This window comes from Lethenteron reissneri, chromosome 1, assembly GCF_015708825.2.
Source record: "Lethenteron reissneri isolate LAM-NWPU_2019-01 chromosome 1, ASM1570882v1, whole genome shotgun sequence".
Lineage (NCBI taxonomy): Eukaryota > Metazoa > Chordata > Hyperoartia > Petromyzontiformes > Petromyzontidae > Lethenteron > Lethenteron reissneri.
Window position 1 is genome coordinate 8,897,927 of NC_083779.1, and position 14,817 is coordinate 8,912,743.

Here is a 14,817-nt window from a genome sequence, read left to right on the forward strand (position 1 = left end):
CGTGTCTCCGCTCCCCTACCGTGTCTCCGCTCCCCTACCGTGTCTCCGCTCCCCTACCGTGTCTCCGCTCCCCTACCGTGTCTCCCTCCCCTACCGTGTCTCCGCCCCCTACCGTGTCTCCGGCCCCCTACCGTGTCTCCGCTCCCCTACCATGTCTCCGCTCTCCTACCGTGTCTACGCTCCCTACCGTGTCTCCGCTCCCCTACTGTGTCTCCGCTCCCTACCATGTCTCCGCTCCCCTACCAGTGTCTCCTACCGTTTCTCCGGCCCCCTACCGTGTCTCCGCTCCCTACCATGTCTCCGCTCCCCTACCGTGTCTCCGCTCCCCTACCGTGTCTCCCTACCGTGTCTCCGGCCCCCTACCGTGTTTCCGCTCCCTACCATGTCTCCGCTCCCTACCGTGTCTCCGCTCCCCTACCGTGTCTCCGCTCCCCTACCGTGTCTCCGCTCCCCTACCGTGTCTCCGCTCTCCTACCGTGTCTCCGCTCTCCTACCGTGTCTCCGCTCCCTACCGTGTCTCCGCTCCCCTACCGTGTCTCCGCTCCCTACCGTGTCTCCGCTCCCCTACCGTGTCTCCGCTCCCCTACCGTGTCTCCGCTCCCCTACCGTGTCTCCGCTCCCCTACCGTGTCTCCGCTCCCTACCGTGTCTCCGCTCCCCTACCGTGTCTCCGCTCCCCTACCGTGTCTCCGCTCCCTACCGTGTCTCCGCTCCCCTACCGTGTCTCCGCTCCCCTACCGTGTCTCCGCTCTCCTACCGTGTCTCCGCTCCCCTACCGTGTCTCCGCTCCCCTACCGTGTCTCCGCTCCCCTACCGTGTCTCCGCTCCCCTACCGTGTCTCCGCTCCCCTACCGTGTCTCCGCTCCCCTACCGTGTCTCCGCTCCCCTACCGTGTCTCCGCTCCCCTACCGTGTCTCCGCTCCCCTACCGTGTCTCCGCTCCCCTACCGTGTCTCCTACCGTGTCTCCGCTCCCTACCATGTCTCCGCTCCCCTACCGTGTCCCCTACCGTGTCTCCGCTCCCCTACCGTGTCTCCGCTCCCCTACCATGTCTCCGCTCCCCTACCGTGTCTCCTACCGTGTCTCCGGCCCCCTACCGTGTCTCCGCTCCCCTACCGTGTCTCCGCTCCCCTACCGTGTCCCCTACCGTGTCTCCGCTCCCCTACCGTGTCTCCGCTCCCCTACCGTGTCCCCTACCGTGTCTCCGCTCCCCTACAGTGTCTCCGTTCCCCTACCGTGTCTCTGGCCCCCTACCGTGTCTCCGCTCCCCTACCGTGTCCCCTACCGTGTCTCCGCTCCCCTACAGTGTCTCCGTTCCCCTACCGTGTCTCCGCTCCCCTACCGTGTCTCCGCTCCCCTACCGTGTCTCCGGCCCCCTACCGTGTCTCCGCTCACCTACCGTGTCTCCGCTCCCCTACCGTGTCTCCGCTCCCCTACCGTGTCTCCGGCCCCCTACCGTGTCTCCGCTCCCCTACCGTGTCTCCGCTCCCCTACCGTGTCTCCGCTCCCCTACCGTGTCTCCGCCCCTACCGTGTCTCCGCTCCCCTACCGTGTCTCCGCTCCCCTACCGTGTCTCCGCTCCCCTACCGTGTCTCCGCTCCCCTACCGTGTCTCCTACCGTGTCTCCGGCCCCCTACCGTGTCTCCGGCCCCCTACCGTGTCTCCGCTCCCCTACCATGTCTCCACTCTCCTACCGTGTCTACGCTCCCTACCGTGTCTCCGCTCCCCTACCGTGTCTCCGCTCCCCTACCATGTCTCCGCTCCCCTACCGTGTCTCCTACCGTGTCTCCGGCCCCCTACCGTGTCTCCGCTCCCCTACCATGTCTCCGCTCCCCTACCGTGTCTCCGCTCCCCTACCGTGTCTCCTACCGTGTCTCCGGCCCCCCTACCGTGTTTCCGCTCCCCTACCATGTCTCCGCTCCCTACCGTGTCTCCGCTCCCCTACCGTGTCTCCGCTCCCCTACCGTGTCTCCGCTCCCCTACCGTGTCTCCGCTCTCCTACCGTGTCTCCGCTCTCCTACTGTGTCTCCGCTCCGGCCCTACCGTGTCTCCGCTCCCCTACCGTGTCTCCGCTCCCCTACCGTGTCTCCGCTCCCCTACCGTGTCTTCGCTCCCCTACCGTGTCTCCGCTCCCCTACCGTGTCTCCGCTCCCTACCGTGTCTCCGCTCCCCTACCGTGTCTCCGCTCCCTACCGTGTCTCCGCTCCCTACCGTGTCTCCGCTCCCCTACCGTGTCTCCGCTCCCCTACCGTGTCTCCGCTCTCCTACCGTGTCTCCGCTCCCCTACCGTGTCTCCGCTCCCCTACCGTGTCTCCGCTCCCCTACCGTGTCTCCGCTCCCCTACCGTGTCTCCGCTCCCCTACCGTGTCTCCGCTCTCCTACCGTGTCTCCGCTCCCCTACCGTGTCTCCGCTCCCCTACCGTGTCTCCGCTCCCCTATCGTGTCTCCGCTCCCCTACCGTGTCTCCGCTCCCCTACCGTGTCTCCTACCGTGTCTCCGCTCCCTACCATGTCTCCGCTCCCCTACCGTGTCCCCTACCATGTCTCCGCTCCCCTACCGTGTCTCCGCTCCCCTACCATGTCTCCGCTCCCCTACCGTGTCTCCTACCGTGTCTCCGGCCCCCTACCGTGTCTCCGCTCCCCTACCGTGTCTCCGCTCCCCTACCGTGTCCCCTACCGTGTCTCCGCTCCCCTACCGTGTCTCCTACCGTGTCTCCGCTCCCTACCATGTCTCCGCTCCCCTACCGTGTCCCCTACCATGTCTCCGCTCCCCTACCGTGTCTCCGCTCCCCTACCGTGTCTCCGCTCCCCTACCGTGTCTCCGGCCCCCTACCGTGTCTCCGCTCCCCTACCGTGTCTCCGCTCCCCTACCGTGTCTCCGCTCCCCTACCGTGTCTCCGGCCCCTACCGTGTCTCCGCTCCCCTACCGTGTCTCCGCTCCCCTACCGTGTCTCCGCTCCCCTACCGTGTCTCCGCTCCCCTACCGTGTCTCCTACCGTGTCTCCGGCCCCCTACCGTGTCTCCGGCCCCCTACCGTGTCTCCGCTCCCCTACCATGTCTCCACTCTCCTACCGTGTCTACGCTCCCTACCGTGTCTCCGCTCCCCTACCGTGTCTCCGCTCCCCTACCATGTCTCCGCTCCCCTACCGTGTCTCCTACCGTGTCTCCGGCCCCCTACCGTGTCTCCGCTCCCCTACCATGTCTCCGCTCCCCTACCGTGTCTCCGCTCCCCTACCGTGTCTCCTACCGTGTCTCCGGCCCCCTACCGTGTTTCCGCTCCCCTACCATGTCTCCGCTCCCTACCGTGTCTCCGCTCCCCTACCGTGTCTCCGCTCCCCTACCGTGTCTCCGCTCCCCTACCGTGTCTCCGCTCTCCTACCGTGTCTCCGCTCTCCTACTGTGTCTCCGCTCCCCTACCGTGTCTCCGCTCCCCTACCGTGTCTCCGCTCCCCTACCGTGTCTCCGCTCCCCTACCGTGTCTCCGCTCCCCTACCGTGTCTTCGCTCCCCTACCGTGTCTCCGCTCCCCTACCGTGTCTCCGCTCCCTACCGTGTCTCCGCTCCCCTACCGTGTCTCCGCTCCCCTACCGTGTCTCCGCTCCCTACCGTGTCTCCGCTCCCCTACCGTGTCCTCCGCTCCCCTACCGTGTCTCCGCTCTCCTACCGTGTCTCCGCTCCCCTACCGTGTCTCTCCGCTCCCCTACCGTGTCTCCGCTCCCCTACCGTGTCCTCCGCTCCCCTACCGTGTCTCCGCTCCCCTACCGTGTCTCCGCTCTCCTACCGTGTCTCCGCTCCCTACCGTGTCTCCGCTCCCCTACCGTGTCTCCGCTCCCCTATCGTGTCTCCGCTCCCCTACCGTGTCTCCGCTCCCCTACCGTGTCTCCTACCGTGTCTCCGCTCCCTACCATGTCTCCGCTCCCCTAACCGTGTCCCCTACCATGTCTCCGCTCCCCTACCGTGTCTCCGCTCCCCTACCATGTCTCCCGCTCCCCTACCGTGTCTCCTACCGTGTCTCCGGCCCCCTACCGTGTCTCCGCTCCCCTACCGTGTCTCCGCTCCCCTACCGTGTCCCCTACCGTGTCTCCGCTCCCTACCGTGTCTCCTACCGTGTCTCCGCTCCCTACCATGTCTCCGCTCCCCTACCGTGTCCCCTACCATGTCTCCGCTCCCCTACCGTGTCTCCGCTCCCCTACCATGTCTCCGCTCCCCTACCGTGTCTCCTACCGTGTCTCCGGCCCCCTACCGTGTCTCCGCTCCCCTACCGTGTCTCCGCTCCCCTACCGTGTCCCCTACCGTGTCTCCGCTCCCCTACCGTGTCTCCGCTCCCCTACCGTGTCTCCGCTCCCCTACCGTGTCTCTGGCCCCCTACCGTGTCTCCGCTCCCCTACCGTGTCCCCTACCGTGTCTCCGCTCCCCTACCGTGTCTCCGCTCGGGGGAGTTGCTGCGTGAGCTGTCGCTGGAGTCTGAGTCCCGGCCACGCTTCGGGCTGTCGGGTACATCTGGAAAGGTCTATGAGCACACACACACACAAGCACACACACACACACGCGCACACAGACACACACGCGCACACACACACACATACACGCACACATACACACACACACGCACACATACACACACACACACGCACACACATACACACGCACGCAAGCGCACATACACGCACGCAGGCCTAGGTGTACATGGGTGGTAAGGTAGATGGAACGGTGGGGTGGTGGAGTTGTAGAGTGGTGGAGCGGAGTGGTGGAGTGGCATGGCTGAGTAGAGCGGTCGGGTGGAGTGGTGGGGTGGAGTAGTGGAGCTGGGTGGTTGAGTGGCGTGGCTAAGTGGAGCGGTGGGGTGGAGCGGTGGGGTGGAGCGGTGGGGTGGAGCGGTGGGGTGGAGCGGTGGGGTGGAGCGGTGGGGTGGAGCGGTGGAGCTGAGTGGTTGAGTGGCGTGGTGGGGTGGAGCAGTGGAGCTGGGTGGTTGATTGGAGCGGTGGGGTGGAGCGGTGGGGTGGAGCGGTGGGGTGGAGCGGTGGGGTGGAGCAGTGGGGTGGAGCGGTGGGGTCGGGCGGTGGGGTGGAGCGGTGGGGTGAAGCGGTGGGGTGGAGCGGTGGGGTGGAGCGGTAGGGTGGAGCGGCGGGGTGGAGCAGTGGGGTGGAGCAGTGGGGTGGCGCGGGCCCCACCTCCAGGTGGGTGCACACTGCGCGCAGCACCTTCAGCGTCGTCTCCCGTGACAGCAGCGACACGAACGTGTGCTGGGGAGACACGGGCAGCACACGCCGCAAACGCGGCCGTCAAGCAGCAACGTCACTCGTCGGGTGGAGGTGGTGGGGGGCGGGGGGGGGCAGGGGGGGCGGGTGGAGGTGGTGGGGGGCGGGGGGGGCGGGGGGGGGCGGGGGGGGCCACAGAGAGGCCGCGAGGAGACGACGTCTCGACAGGAACCTCGAGAAACGTGAACGGGCCGCTCGCACATTCCCCGGCGCCGAGGGTCATCTCCTCCGCGGTTGCCGAGGTCGTTGCCGTGGCGGCGGTGGGGTGGCGGTCGTTACCGTGGCGGTGGTCGTTACCGTGGCGGCGGTCATTACCGTGGCGGCGGTGGGGCGGAGGTTGTTACCGTGGCGGTGGTCGTTACCGTGGCAGCAATCGTTACCGTGGCGGTGGTCGTTACCGTGGCAGCAATCGTTACCGTGGCGGTGGTCGTTACCGTGGCGGCGGTCATTACCGTGGCGGCGGTGGGGCGGAGGTCGTTACCGTGGTGGTGGTCGTTACCGTGGCAGCAATCGTTACCGTGGCGGTGGTCGTTACCGTGGCAGCAATCGTTACCGTGGCGGTGGTCGTTACCGTGGCAGTGGTCGTTACCGTGGCGGTGGTCGTTACCGTGGCGGTGGTCGTTACCGTGGCGGTGGTCGTTACCGTGGCGGTGGTCGTTACCGTGGCAGCAATCGTTACCGTGGCGGTGGTCGTTACCGTGGCGGTGGTCGTTACCGTGGCGGTGGTCGTTACCGTGGCGGTGGTCGTTACCGTGGCGGTGGTCGTTACCGTGGCGGTGGTCGTTACCGTGGCGGTGGTCGTTACCGTGGCGGTGGTCGTTACCGTGGCGGTGGTCGTTACCGTGGCGGTGGTGGTGGTGATCCGCACAGCGTTGGGCACGAGCCGCGCCGTCTTGTCCTTGTGAATGGCCGTCACCTCGCAGACCGGCACCGCGATCTGCATACAGCCGCAGTGGCAAGATGTTGACAACCTCGCCTGGTGCGCAGGAGGTCGTGGGTTCAATCCCGACCCTGACGCCTGCTGCTGTATATTTGGAGTTTGCGTGTCTCTCTTTCATCATCATCATCACGGTGGCTAGGAGATGTTAACTACCTCGCCTGGTATACAGGAGGTCGTGGGTTCAATCCCGACCCTGGCGCCTGCTGCTGTATATTTGGAGTTTGCGTGTCTCTCTTTCATCATCATCATCACGGTGGCTAGGAGATGTTAACTACCTCGCCTGGTATACAGGAGGTCATGGGTTCAATCCCGACCCTGGCGCCTGCTGCTGCTGCTGTATATTTGGAGTTTGTGTGTCTCTCTCTCCCCCGTGGTCGCGTGGACTTTTCTCCGGGCTCCTCCCATTTTACGTATTTGGCCGCTATAAATTTCCACGTGATGATAAGACACTTCGTTGAGCCGTCATTTGTGGTAGCCAGGTGGCTTCTGAAAAATAAACTACACACAGTTTCACAGCGGCATGGCCTTCATCAGGCGCTCGGAGAGCGAACGCACCACTCCCGCATGGCACCCCAGTGAGTACGTGCCCTCCCGTGCCCTCTCGTGCCCACTCGTGTCCCTCTCGTGGCGAATTCATGCCCGTGTGCGTGGACCCCGGAGTGAGTGGGGCCCCCACTGCACCTTCATGCTTTTCCCAAAGAGGTTGGCGTGGAAGCAGATCCAAGACTTGGAGACAAAGAGCCGGCCCTGGTAAACAATGTCCTTTTGCAGGGCGCACGTGTACGCTGATGCACACGACACGCAACACAACACAACACAACACGCAACACAACACGCAACACAACACGCAACACAACACGTGGTCATTCATTGACCCATCAACTACAATGCAAACTTCTTAAACCGCAGAGCAAACCCGGACATGCTGCTCAGTCAGTCGAGGTCTGTCCTCAAAACCGAGCGGTTAACACAATTCCATCGGCAGATCTCGACTTCTTATAAATTCCCCGCCACCCAAACACAGAACGGCACCACGTTGGCTAGGAGATGTCAACTTTCTCGCCCGGTATGCAGGAGGTCGTGGGTTCGATCCCAACCCTGACGCCTGCTGCTGCTGCTGTATATTTGGAGTTTGCGTGTGTCTCTTTCTCTCCCCGTGGTGGCGTGGATTTTTCTCCGGGTCCTCCGGTTTTTCTCTCCACATTTAGAATCAACATCACGCGATTAGAATTTTCGGCTGCGATACATTTCCACGTGGTGATGAGCCCCCATTTCGTTGAGCTATCATTTGTGGTAGCCAGCTCGCTTCTGAAAAAAAGCTGTGTAATAGCCCAGTGGGGCCTTACCTGGTAAAATAAACAAAAATGTTTATAGTTTAGTTTTAATAGGTGCCAATTCCCCGGTCAGGTGGTCACCCTCCTGCAGGCTGACGTCACGGGCGCCAGAATGTCTCCTCATTTGCGTATCTCCGTCTTTCCACGTAAAACATAAAAGTGTTTCGATTTAAAGCTTTCGTGACTGCAGGGATTAATCTTCTTAGTTCTTTCAGTAAAGTCACGTAGAAGGGAAATAATAAAAGAATAAAAATAAAACAAAATCAAATAATTCTCACGACGCTTCGGCCACAACGCAAGCAGCCGTCTTCAGGTGAAGAACAGGTCAAGACGAGCAAACTCTGGGCCGGTTTCGACACGCAGTGTCTCATCAGCATGGTCAGGCCGAACTCTCGCTGTAAGCGGCAGGGTGCTGGGGCTTTCTCCACGTCCTCCAGCCTCCTCGCACAAGCAGCCGCACTTGACGTATGTCACAAAAACGAAGAGCTTTCTAGCTCATCGGATTTCTTGCAGGATCAATAAAGATTCGGACTCATTCTCCGGAACGAAGTACAACTCTCGATTTAAAGCTTTCGTGACTGCAGGGATTCATCTTCTTGGTTCTTTCGGTAAAGTCACGTAGAATGGAAATAATAAAATAAAACATAATAAAATAATCCTCACGACGTTTCGGCCACAACGCAAGCAGCCGTCTTCAGGTGAAGAACAGGTCTGTCGGGAAGACAACGTCGTGAGAATTATTTTATTATGTTTTATTTTATTATTTTATTATTTTCCTTCTACGTGACTTTACCGAAAGAACCAAGAAGATAAAAGTGTTTCCTACACAACCCATCAGCTGCACGGCCTTCTGGGAGTCATCTTCTTCTTCCGTATGGCATTTTTGGCAAACGCAACAGATTACAAATCCATGTCGAGATTTGATATCCCACTTGACCGCTTCGGAAGTAACCGCCGCGTGGGTTTGTTTCAGATCGTCATTGAACGATCCGACTGGGGGCAGTCCGTTCACGATTGGGGCAGTCTGTTCACGATTGGGGCAGTCTGTTCACGATTGGGGTAGTCTGTTCACGATTGGGGTAGTCTGTTCACGATTGGGGTAGTCTGTTCACGATTGGGGCAGTCTGTTCACGATTGGGGTAGTCTGTTCACGATTGGGGCAGTCTGTTCACGATTGGGGCAGTCTGTTCACGATTGGGGTAGTCTGTTCACGATTGGGGCAGTCTGTTCACGATTGGGGCAGTCTGTTCACGATTGGGGTAGTCTGTTCACGATTGGGGCAGTGTTCACGATTGGGGTAGTCTGTTCACGATTGGGGTAGTCTGTTCACGATTGGGGCAGTCCGTTCACGATTGGGGCAGTCTGTTCACGATTGGGGCAGTCTGTTCACGATTGGGGTAGTCTGTTCACGATTGGGGCAGTCTGTTCACGATTGGGGCAGTCTGTTCACGATTGGGGTAGTCTGTTCACGATTGGGGCAGTGTTCACGATTGGGGTAGTCTGTTCACGATTGGGGTAGTCTGTTCACGATTGGGGCAGTCTGTTCACGATTGGGGTAGTCCGTTCACGATTGGGGCAGTCCGTTCACGATTGGGGCAGTCTGTTCACGATTGGGGTAGTCTGTTCACGATTGGGGTAGTCTGTTCACGATTGGGGTAGTCCGTTCACGATTGGGGCAGTCCGTTCACGATTGGGGCAGTCCGTTCACGATTGGGGCAGTCCGTTCACGATTGGGGCAGTCTGTTCACGATTGCGGCAGTCTGTTCACGATGTGAATTTGTTCCTTCTGGGAGTGCTGCACTGTTTTCAAGACAGGCAAAGCTGTGGAACCGGTTTTAACATGCAGCGTCCCACCTTCTCGAGTGAGTGCTGGTGAACTGCCGAGCTTAGGGGCAAGGGACCCCACCACCCTCTTTGTGCTGCGAAGTTCGAGGAAAAACAAAAATTGGTTGAGCGACACGAAACTCGAAAGCAGGTGGGGCGAGCGCGTCAACGAGAGAGTCCGACTCACTATCGACGAGCTCCTCTTGGTGAGAGATGCTTTTGAAGAGCTTGTGGAATTGCCTGTTGTGCTTTTTGGGAGGCTGAGCAGACGGGGAGAGACAAGGGGGGGGGCAAGGGGGGGTGAACCGTGAGTTACCTTTTAGCTATCGCCGTCGCTCACCCACAGCAGTCGCCATGCTCGCACATCGCACCGTGCTATGTCCCCCCCGTCAGGAGATCGAACCGGTGACCTCCCAGTTTCCACCAACGTTCATACGCAGGGCGCTTAAAAAAAATGTTAACACTTCGGAGAATTTGCAACAATCCCACGGGAAATGTGCCTCCGGTCTCTGGAGATCCACCAGGCGTGCGTTGACGATGATAAGAAAGAAGTGGAGACTTTTTGAAGCTATTAACATATACGTAAGTGTTAACATTTTTTTAAAGCACCCTGTTTATGTAAAAGAAACTCATCATGGATTGGCAGAAAACATCTTTTAAAAAAAAATTAAATTTCAAATAAATAAACTCTTTTTTTATTTCACCAAGCAAGGCCCATTGTAGCTCTTTTTCAGAAGCGACCTGGCCACAAGTGATATCTGAACCAAGTGGCTCATCGTCATCACGAGCAAACTTACAACAGCCGAATACTCGAGACGCACGACGTCGATTCTAAATGTGGAGGGGGAAAACCGGAGGACACCCGGAGAAAAAAATCCACGCGACCACGAGGAGAGAGAAAGAGAGAGAGACGCGGAAACTCCAAATACGCAGCAGCAGGCGTCGGGGTCGGGATCGAACCCACGACCTCCTGCATACCGGGCGAGGTAGTTGACAGCTCCTAGCCACCGTATCGGCCAATCAACGCAGCACCAGGACCCTTTTGATACAAAACTAAACTCAACGCGTATTCATCTTCTTGGTTCTTTCGGTAAAGTCACGTAGAAGGGAAATAATAAAATAATAAAAATAAAACATACTAAAATACAATTCTCACGACGTCTCGGCCACAACGCAAGCAGCCGTCCTCAGGTGAAGAATGAAACACCACCAAGCTTGGAGCGTATAACCCAGATTAAATATACGCTCCAAGCTTGGTGGTGTTTCATTCTTCACCTGAGGACGGCTGCTTGCGTTGTAGCTGAAACGTCGTGAGAATTATTTGATTATGTTTTATTTTTATTATTTTATTATTTCCCTTCTACGTGACTTTACCGAAAGAACCAAGAAGATGAATCCCTGCAGTCACGAAAGCTTTAAATCGAAACTCAACCCGTATTGCCATACTTCTGGCAGAAGGGCCTCTGTAGGGAGCTTCGGAGAGCCTCTCCCGTCGACTGAATTGTGGCCTCCGCGTCCACGCCGTCCAGACGGACTACCCACACTTTACCCCACCGCTCGCCACCTGCCGATCGCGCTGCCCACGGCTAACCCGCGTACACTGCGTGGCGGGCGAGGGGGATGTAAGCAACGCGCGCCATTGAGTCGGCTGCCGCGCCGGGAGATCGAACCGATGAGCTCACGTGCAGCCCTGTTTGTGCATTCGCGCGCGTCACGGGGACGGGCGCCACTCACGGTGATGGACATGTGCCTCCTCGTGTCGAATTCCTCCGATGGGACCGGGTCCAGGGTTTTTGCGCTGAAACGGAGCACGCACGTACAGACACATACAGACACATGTACAGACACACGTACAGACACACGTACAGACACACACAAACACACGTACAGACACACAGACACACGTACAGACACATAAAGACACACGTACAGACACACGTACAGACACATACAGACACACGTACAGACACACACAAACACACGTACAGACACACGTACAGACACATACAGACACACATACAGACACATACAGACACACGTACAGACACACGTACAGACACACGTACAGACACACGTACAGACACACACACAGACGTACAGACACACGTACAGACACACACACAGACATACAGACACACGTACAGACACACGTACAGACACACGTACAGACACACGTACAGACACACACAGACACACGCACAGACACATACAGACACACGTACAGACACACATACAGACACATACAGACACACGTACAGACACACGTACAGACACACGTACAGACACACGTACAGACACGCACACAGACGTACAGACACACATACAGACACACGTACAGACACACGTACAGACACACGTACAGACACACGTACAGACACACACAGACACACGCACAGACACATACAGACACACGTACAGACACACATACAGACACACGCACACACATACAGACACACGTACAGACACATACAAATACACGTACAGACACACGTACAGACAATAACAACCGCCATTCTGCCACTAAATGGCGGTGACGTCACCACGTCGCTTGTGCCAGGCTATGTGCACGTTGAGGCCACGTGAAGCGTCGAATGCCCGCTGGCAGGAGGTCACGGGGCAGACCCAGCAGTTGCCACGGGTCGGCTGACTGAGATGAGTGGCCAATGCACCACTTGTGCCCACGACTGTGCCAACTTGCTGTGCTTTAGCCACCCGGCGCTCCGCTCATTGTGAGCGTCGCTCCTCCGCCCTCCGTTGTTGTTGGAAGGCGACTGCCTCCAACTGCCCAGGAGCATCCTTCACGAGCCTCCTCCACAGAGGCCGATCTTGACACCGCTGGTACCAGTCATTGGCAAGTCCACTCAGCTCCACGTCCTCCTGTACCACATCACTCCATCTCTTCTCTAGCCCGTGCCACTCACTCACCCATCACTCCATCTCTACTCGAGCCCGTGCTGCGCCCGTTTAGCCCCCTCTGTCTGGCCTAACAGAAGCTGCTTGGGCATGTGGGTGACATGACCCAGCCAACTCAGCCATGCCTGTCGGAGGAGCTCACTGATGGGCATATATCCAGATCTTTCAAGGATTTGTGAGCTCCTCACACAATATAGCCTGGTTAAACCCAGGATGGATTGTAGGCAGGCCAGACTGAATGTTTAGAACCGGCGCAGATGTTCCATTAGAGGGGACCATGCTTCGCAAGCGTAGAGAAGGGAGGGCATGACTGTGGCCGAGAAGACCCGAAGCTTTGTGTGGAGCGACAGGCCGGGCAGCTTCCACACAGCATTACGCAGCCGATGAAAAGATGTCGCTCGACTGATTCGGAGCAGGACCTCTGCTGTCAAACGGGAGCCACTCATGAGCACACTGCCCAGGTATGGACAACTCTTCACTCTCTCCAACAACTGCTCCATCACCAATGGGGAGTTGGCAGGTGCTGAGTTTCGGTGGGGCTGATGGTAAGACCCCACCTCCAAGTGGCACACTCTGGGTGCAGCAGCAGCAGCACCTCCACGCCAACACAAAATACAAAGATCCCCCGTGTAGCCTAACAGGCTGTTGGGGCAAGTGCTGTTAGCGAGCACCTATGAAGGCCGGCACGGTACACGAGGGGGTGGGTGGCCAGCACCACGCCCGGCCGCCTTTGTCTCCCTAACCACTACACTACCACTCCACATTCACGTGCATAGAGACACAGACACACAGCGACACACACACAGACACACAAAGACACACACACAACAACCGCCATTCGCCACTAAGTGGCGATGACGTCACCACAACGCTTGTGCCAGGCCAAGTGCACCTTGAGGCCACGTGAAGTGTCGAACGCCCAATGGCAGGAGGTCACGGGGCAGACCCAGCAGGTGCCACGGGTCGACTGACCGAGATGACCGAGATGACTGGCTGATGCACCACCTGTGCCCCCTACTGTACCAACTTGCTGTGCTTTAGCCACCCGGCACTCCGCTCGTTGTTGTGAGCGTCGCTCCTCCGCCCTCCGTTGTTGTTGGAGAGCGACTGCCTCCAACTGCCCAGTAGCGTCCTTCACGAGCCTCCTCCACTGAGGCCGATCTTGACACCGCTGGTACCAGTCTTCGGCAAGTCCACTCAGCTCCACGTCCTCCTGTACCACATCACTCCATCTCTTCTCTAGCCCGTTCTGCGCCCGTTTAGCCCCCTCGATCCGGTCGAACAAAGGCTGTTTAGGCATGCGGTGGCTGGGCATGCGGGCTACATGACCCAGCCAACGCAGCCTTGCCTGCCGGAGGAGCTCACCGATCGGACTTTGCCCAGATCTTTCAAGGATTTGTGAGCTCCTCACACAATCCAGCCTGGTTAAACCCAAGATGGATCGTAGGCAGGCCAGCCTAAATGTTTCCAGCCGGCAAAGATGTTCCATTAGGGGGGTCCACGTTTCGCAAGCGTAGAGAAGGGAGGGAATGACCGTGGCCGAGAAGACCTGAAGCTTCGTGCGGAGCGACAGACCAGGTAGCTTTCACACAGCGTTACGCAACCGATGAAAAGATATTGCCGCTCGACTGATTCGGAGTGAGACCTCTGCTGATAAACTGGAGCCGGTCATGAGCACACTGCCCAGGTATTGGAAACTCTCCACTCTCTCCACAACTGCCCCATCACCGATTGGGAGTTGTGGGGGTGGAGTGTCCGATGGTACACAGACACAGACACACACAGCCACACGGAGACACACACAGACACAGAGACACACGCACAGAGACACACACGCACACAGATACACACACGCACACAGACACACACACAGACACACACGCACGCACACAGATACGCACACACAGACACACAGAGACACACACGCACACAGATACACACACGCACACAGACACACACACAGACACACACGCACGCACACAGATACGCACACACAGACACACAGAGACACACACGCACACAGATACACACACGCACACAGACACACACACAGACACACACGCACGCACACAGATACGCACACACAGACACACAGAGACACACACGCACACAGATACACACACGCACACAGACACACACACAGACACACACGCACGCACACAGATACGCACACACAGACACACAGAGACACACACGCACACAGATACACACACGCACACAGACACACACACAGACACACACGCACGCACACAGACACACACGCACGCACACAGATACGCACACACAGACACACAGAGACACACACGCACACAGATACACACACGCACACAGACACACACGCACACACAGACACACAGAGACACACACGCACACAGACACACACACAGATACACACGCACGCACACAGATACGCACACACAGACACACAGAGACACACACGCACACAGATACACACACGCACACAGACACACACACAGACACACACGCACGCACACAGATACGCACACACAGACACACAGAGACACACACGCACACAGATACACACACGCACA

General features: G+C 58.5%; 1 protein-coding gene across 3 annotated transcripts in view; it reads right to left on the reverse strand.

Moving 5' to 3' along the window:
- LOC133352021 (GRAM domain-containing protein 2A-like) overlaps positions 1-14,817 on the reverse strand; it is a 45,791-nt gene that overhangs the window by 8,030 nt on the left and 22,944 nt on the right. For all 3 annotated transcript variants that reach the window (XM_061567839.1, XM_061567763.1, XM_061567848.1), the window contains 6 exons: positions 11,087-11,150; positions 9,540-9,612; positions 6,876-6,979; positions 6,096-6,191; positions 5,168-5,239; positions 4,416-4,506 (listed from right to left, as the gene is read on the reverse strand). In XM_061567839.1, coding sequence (XP_061423823.1) covers positions 4,416-4,506; positions 5,168-5,239; positions 6,096-6,191; positions 6,876-6,979; positions 9,540-9,612; positions 11,087-11,150 — 500 coding nt within the window. The remainder of the gene's footprint in view (positions 1-4,415; positions 4,507-5,167; positions 5,240-6,095; positions 6,192-6,875; positions 6,980-9,539; positions 9,613-11,086; positions 11,151-14,817) is intronic.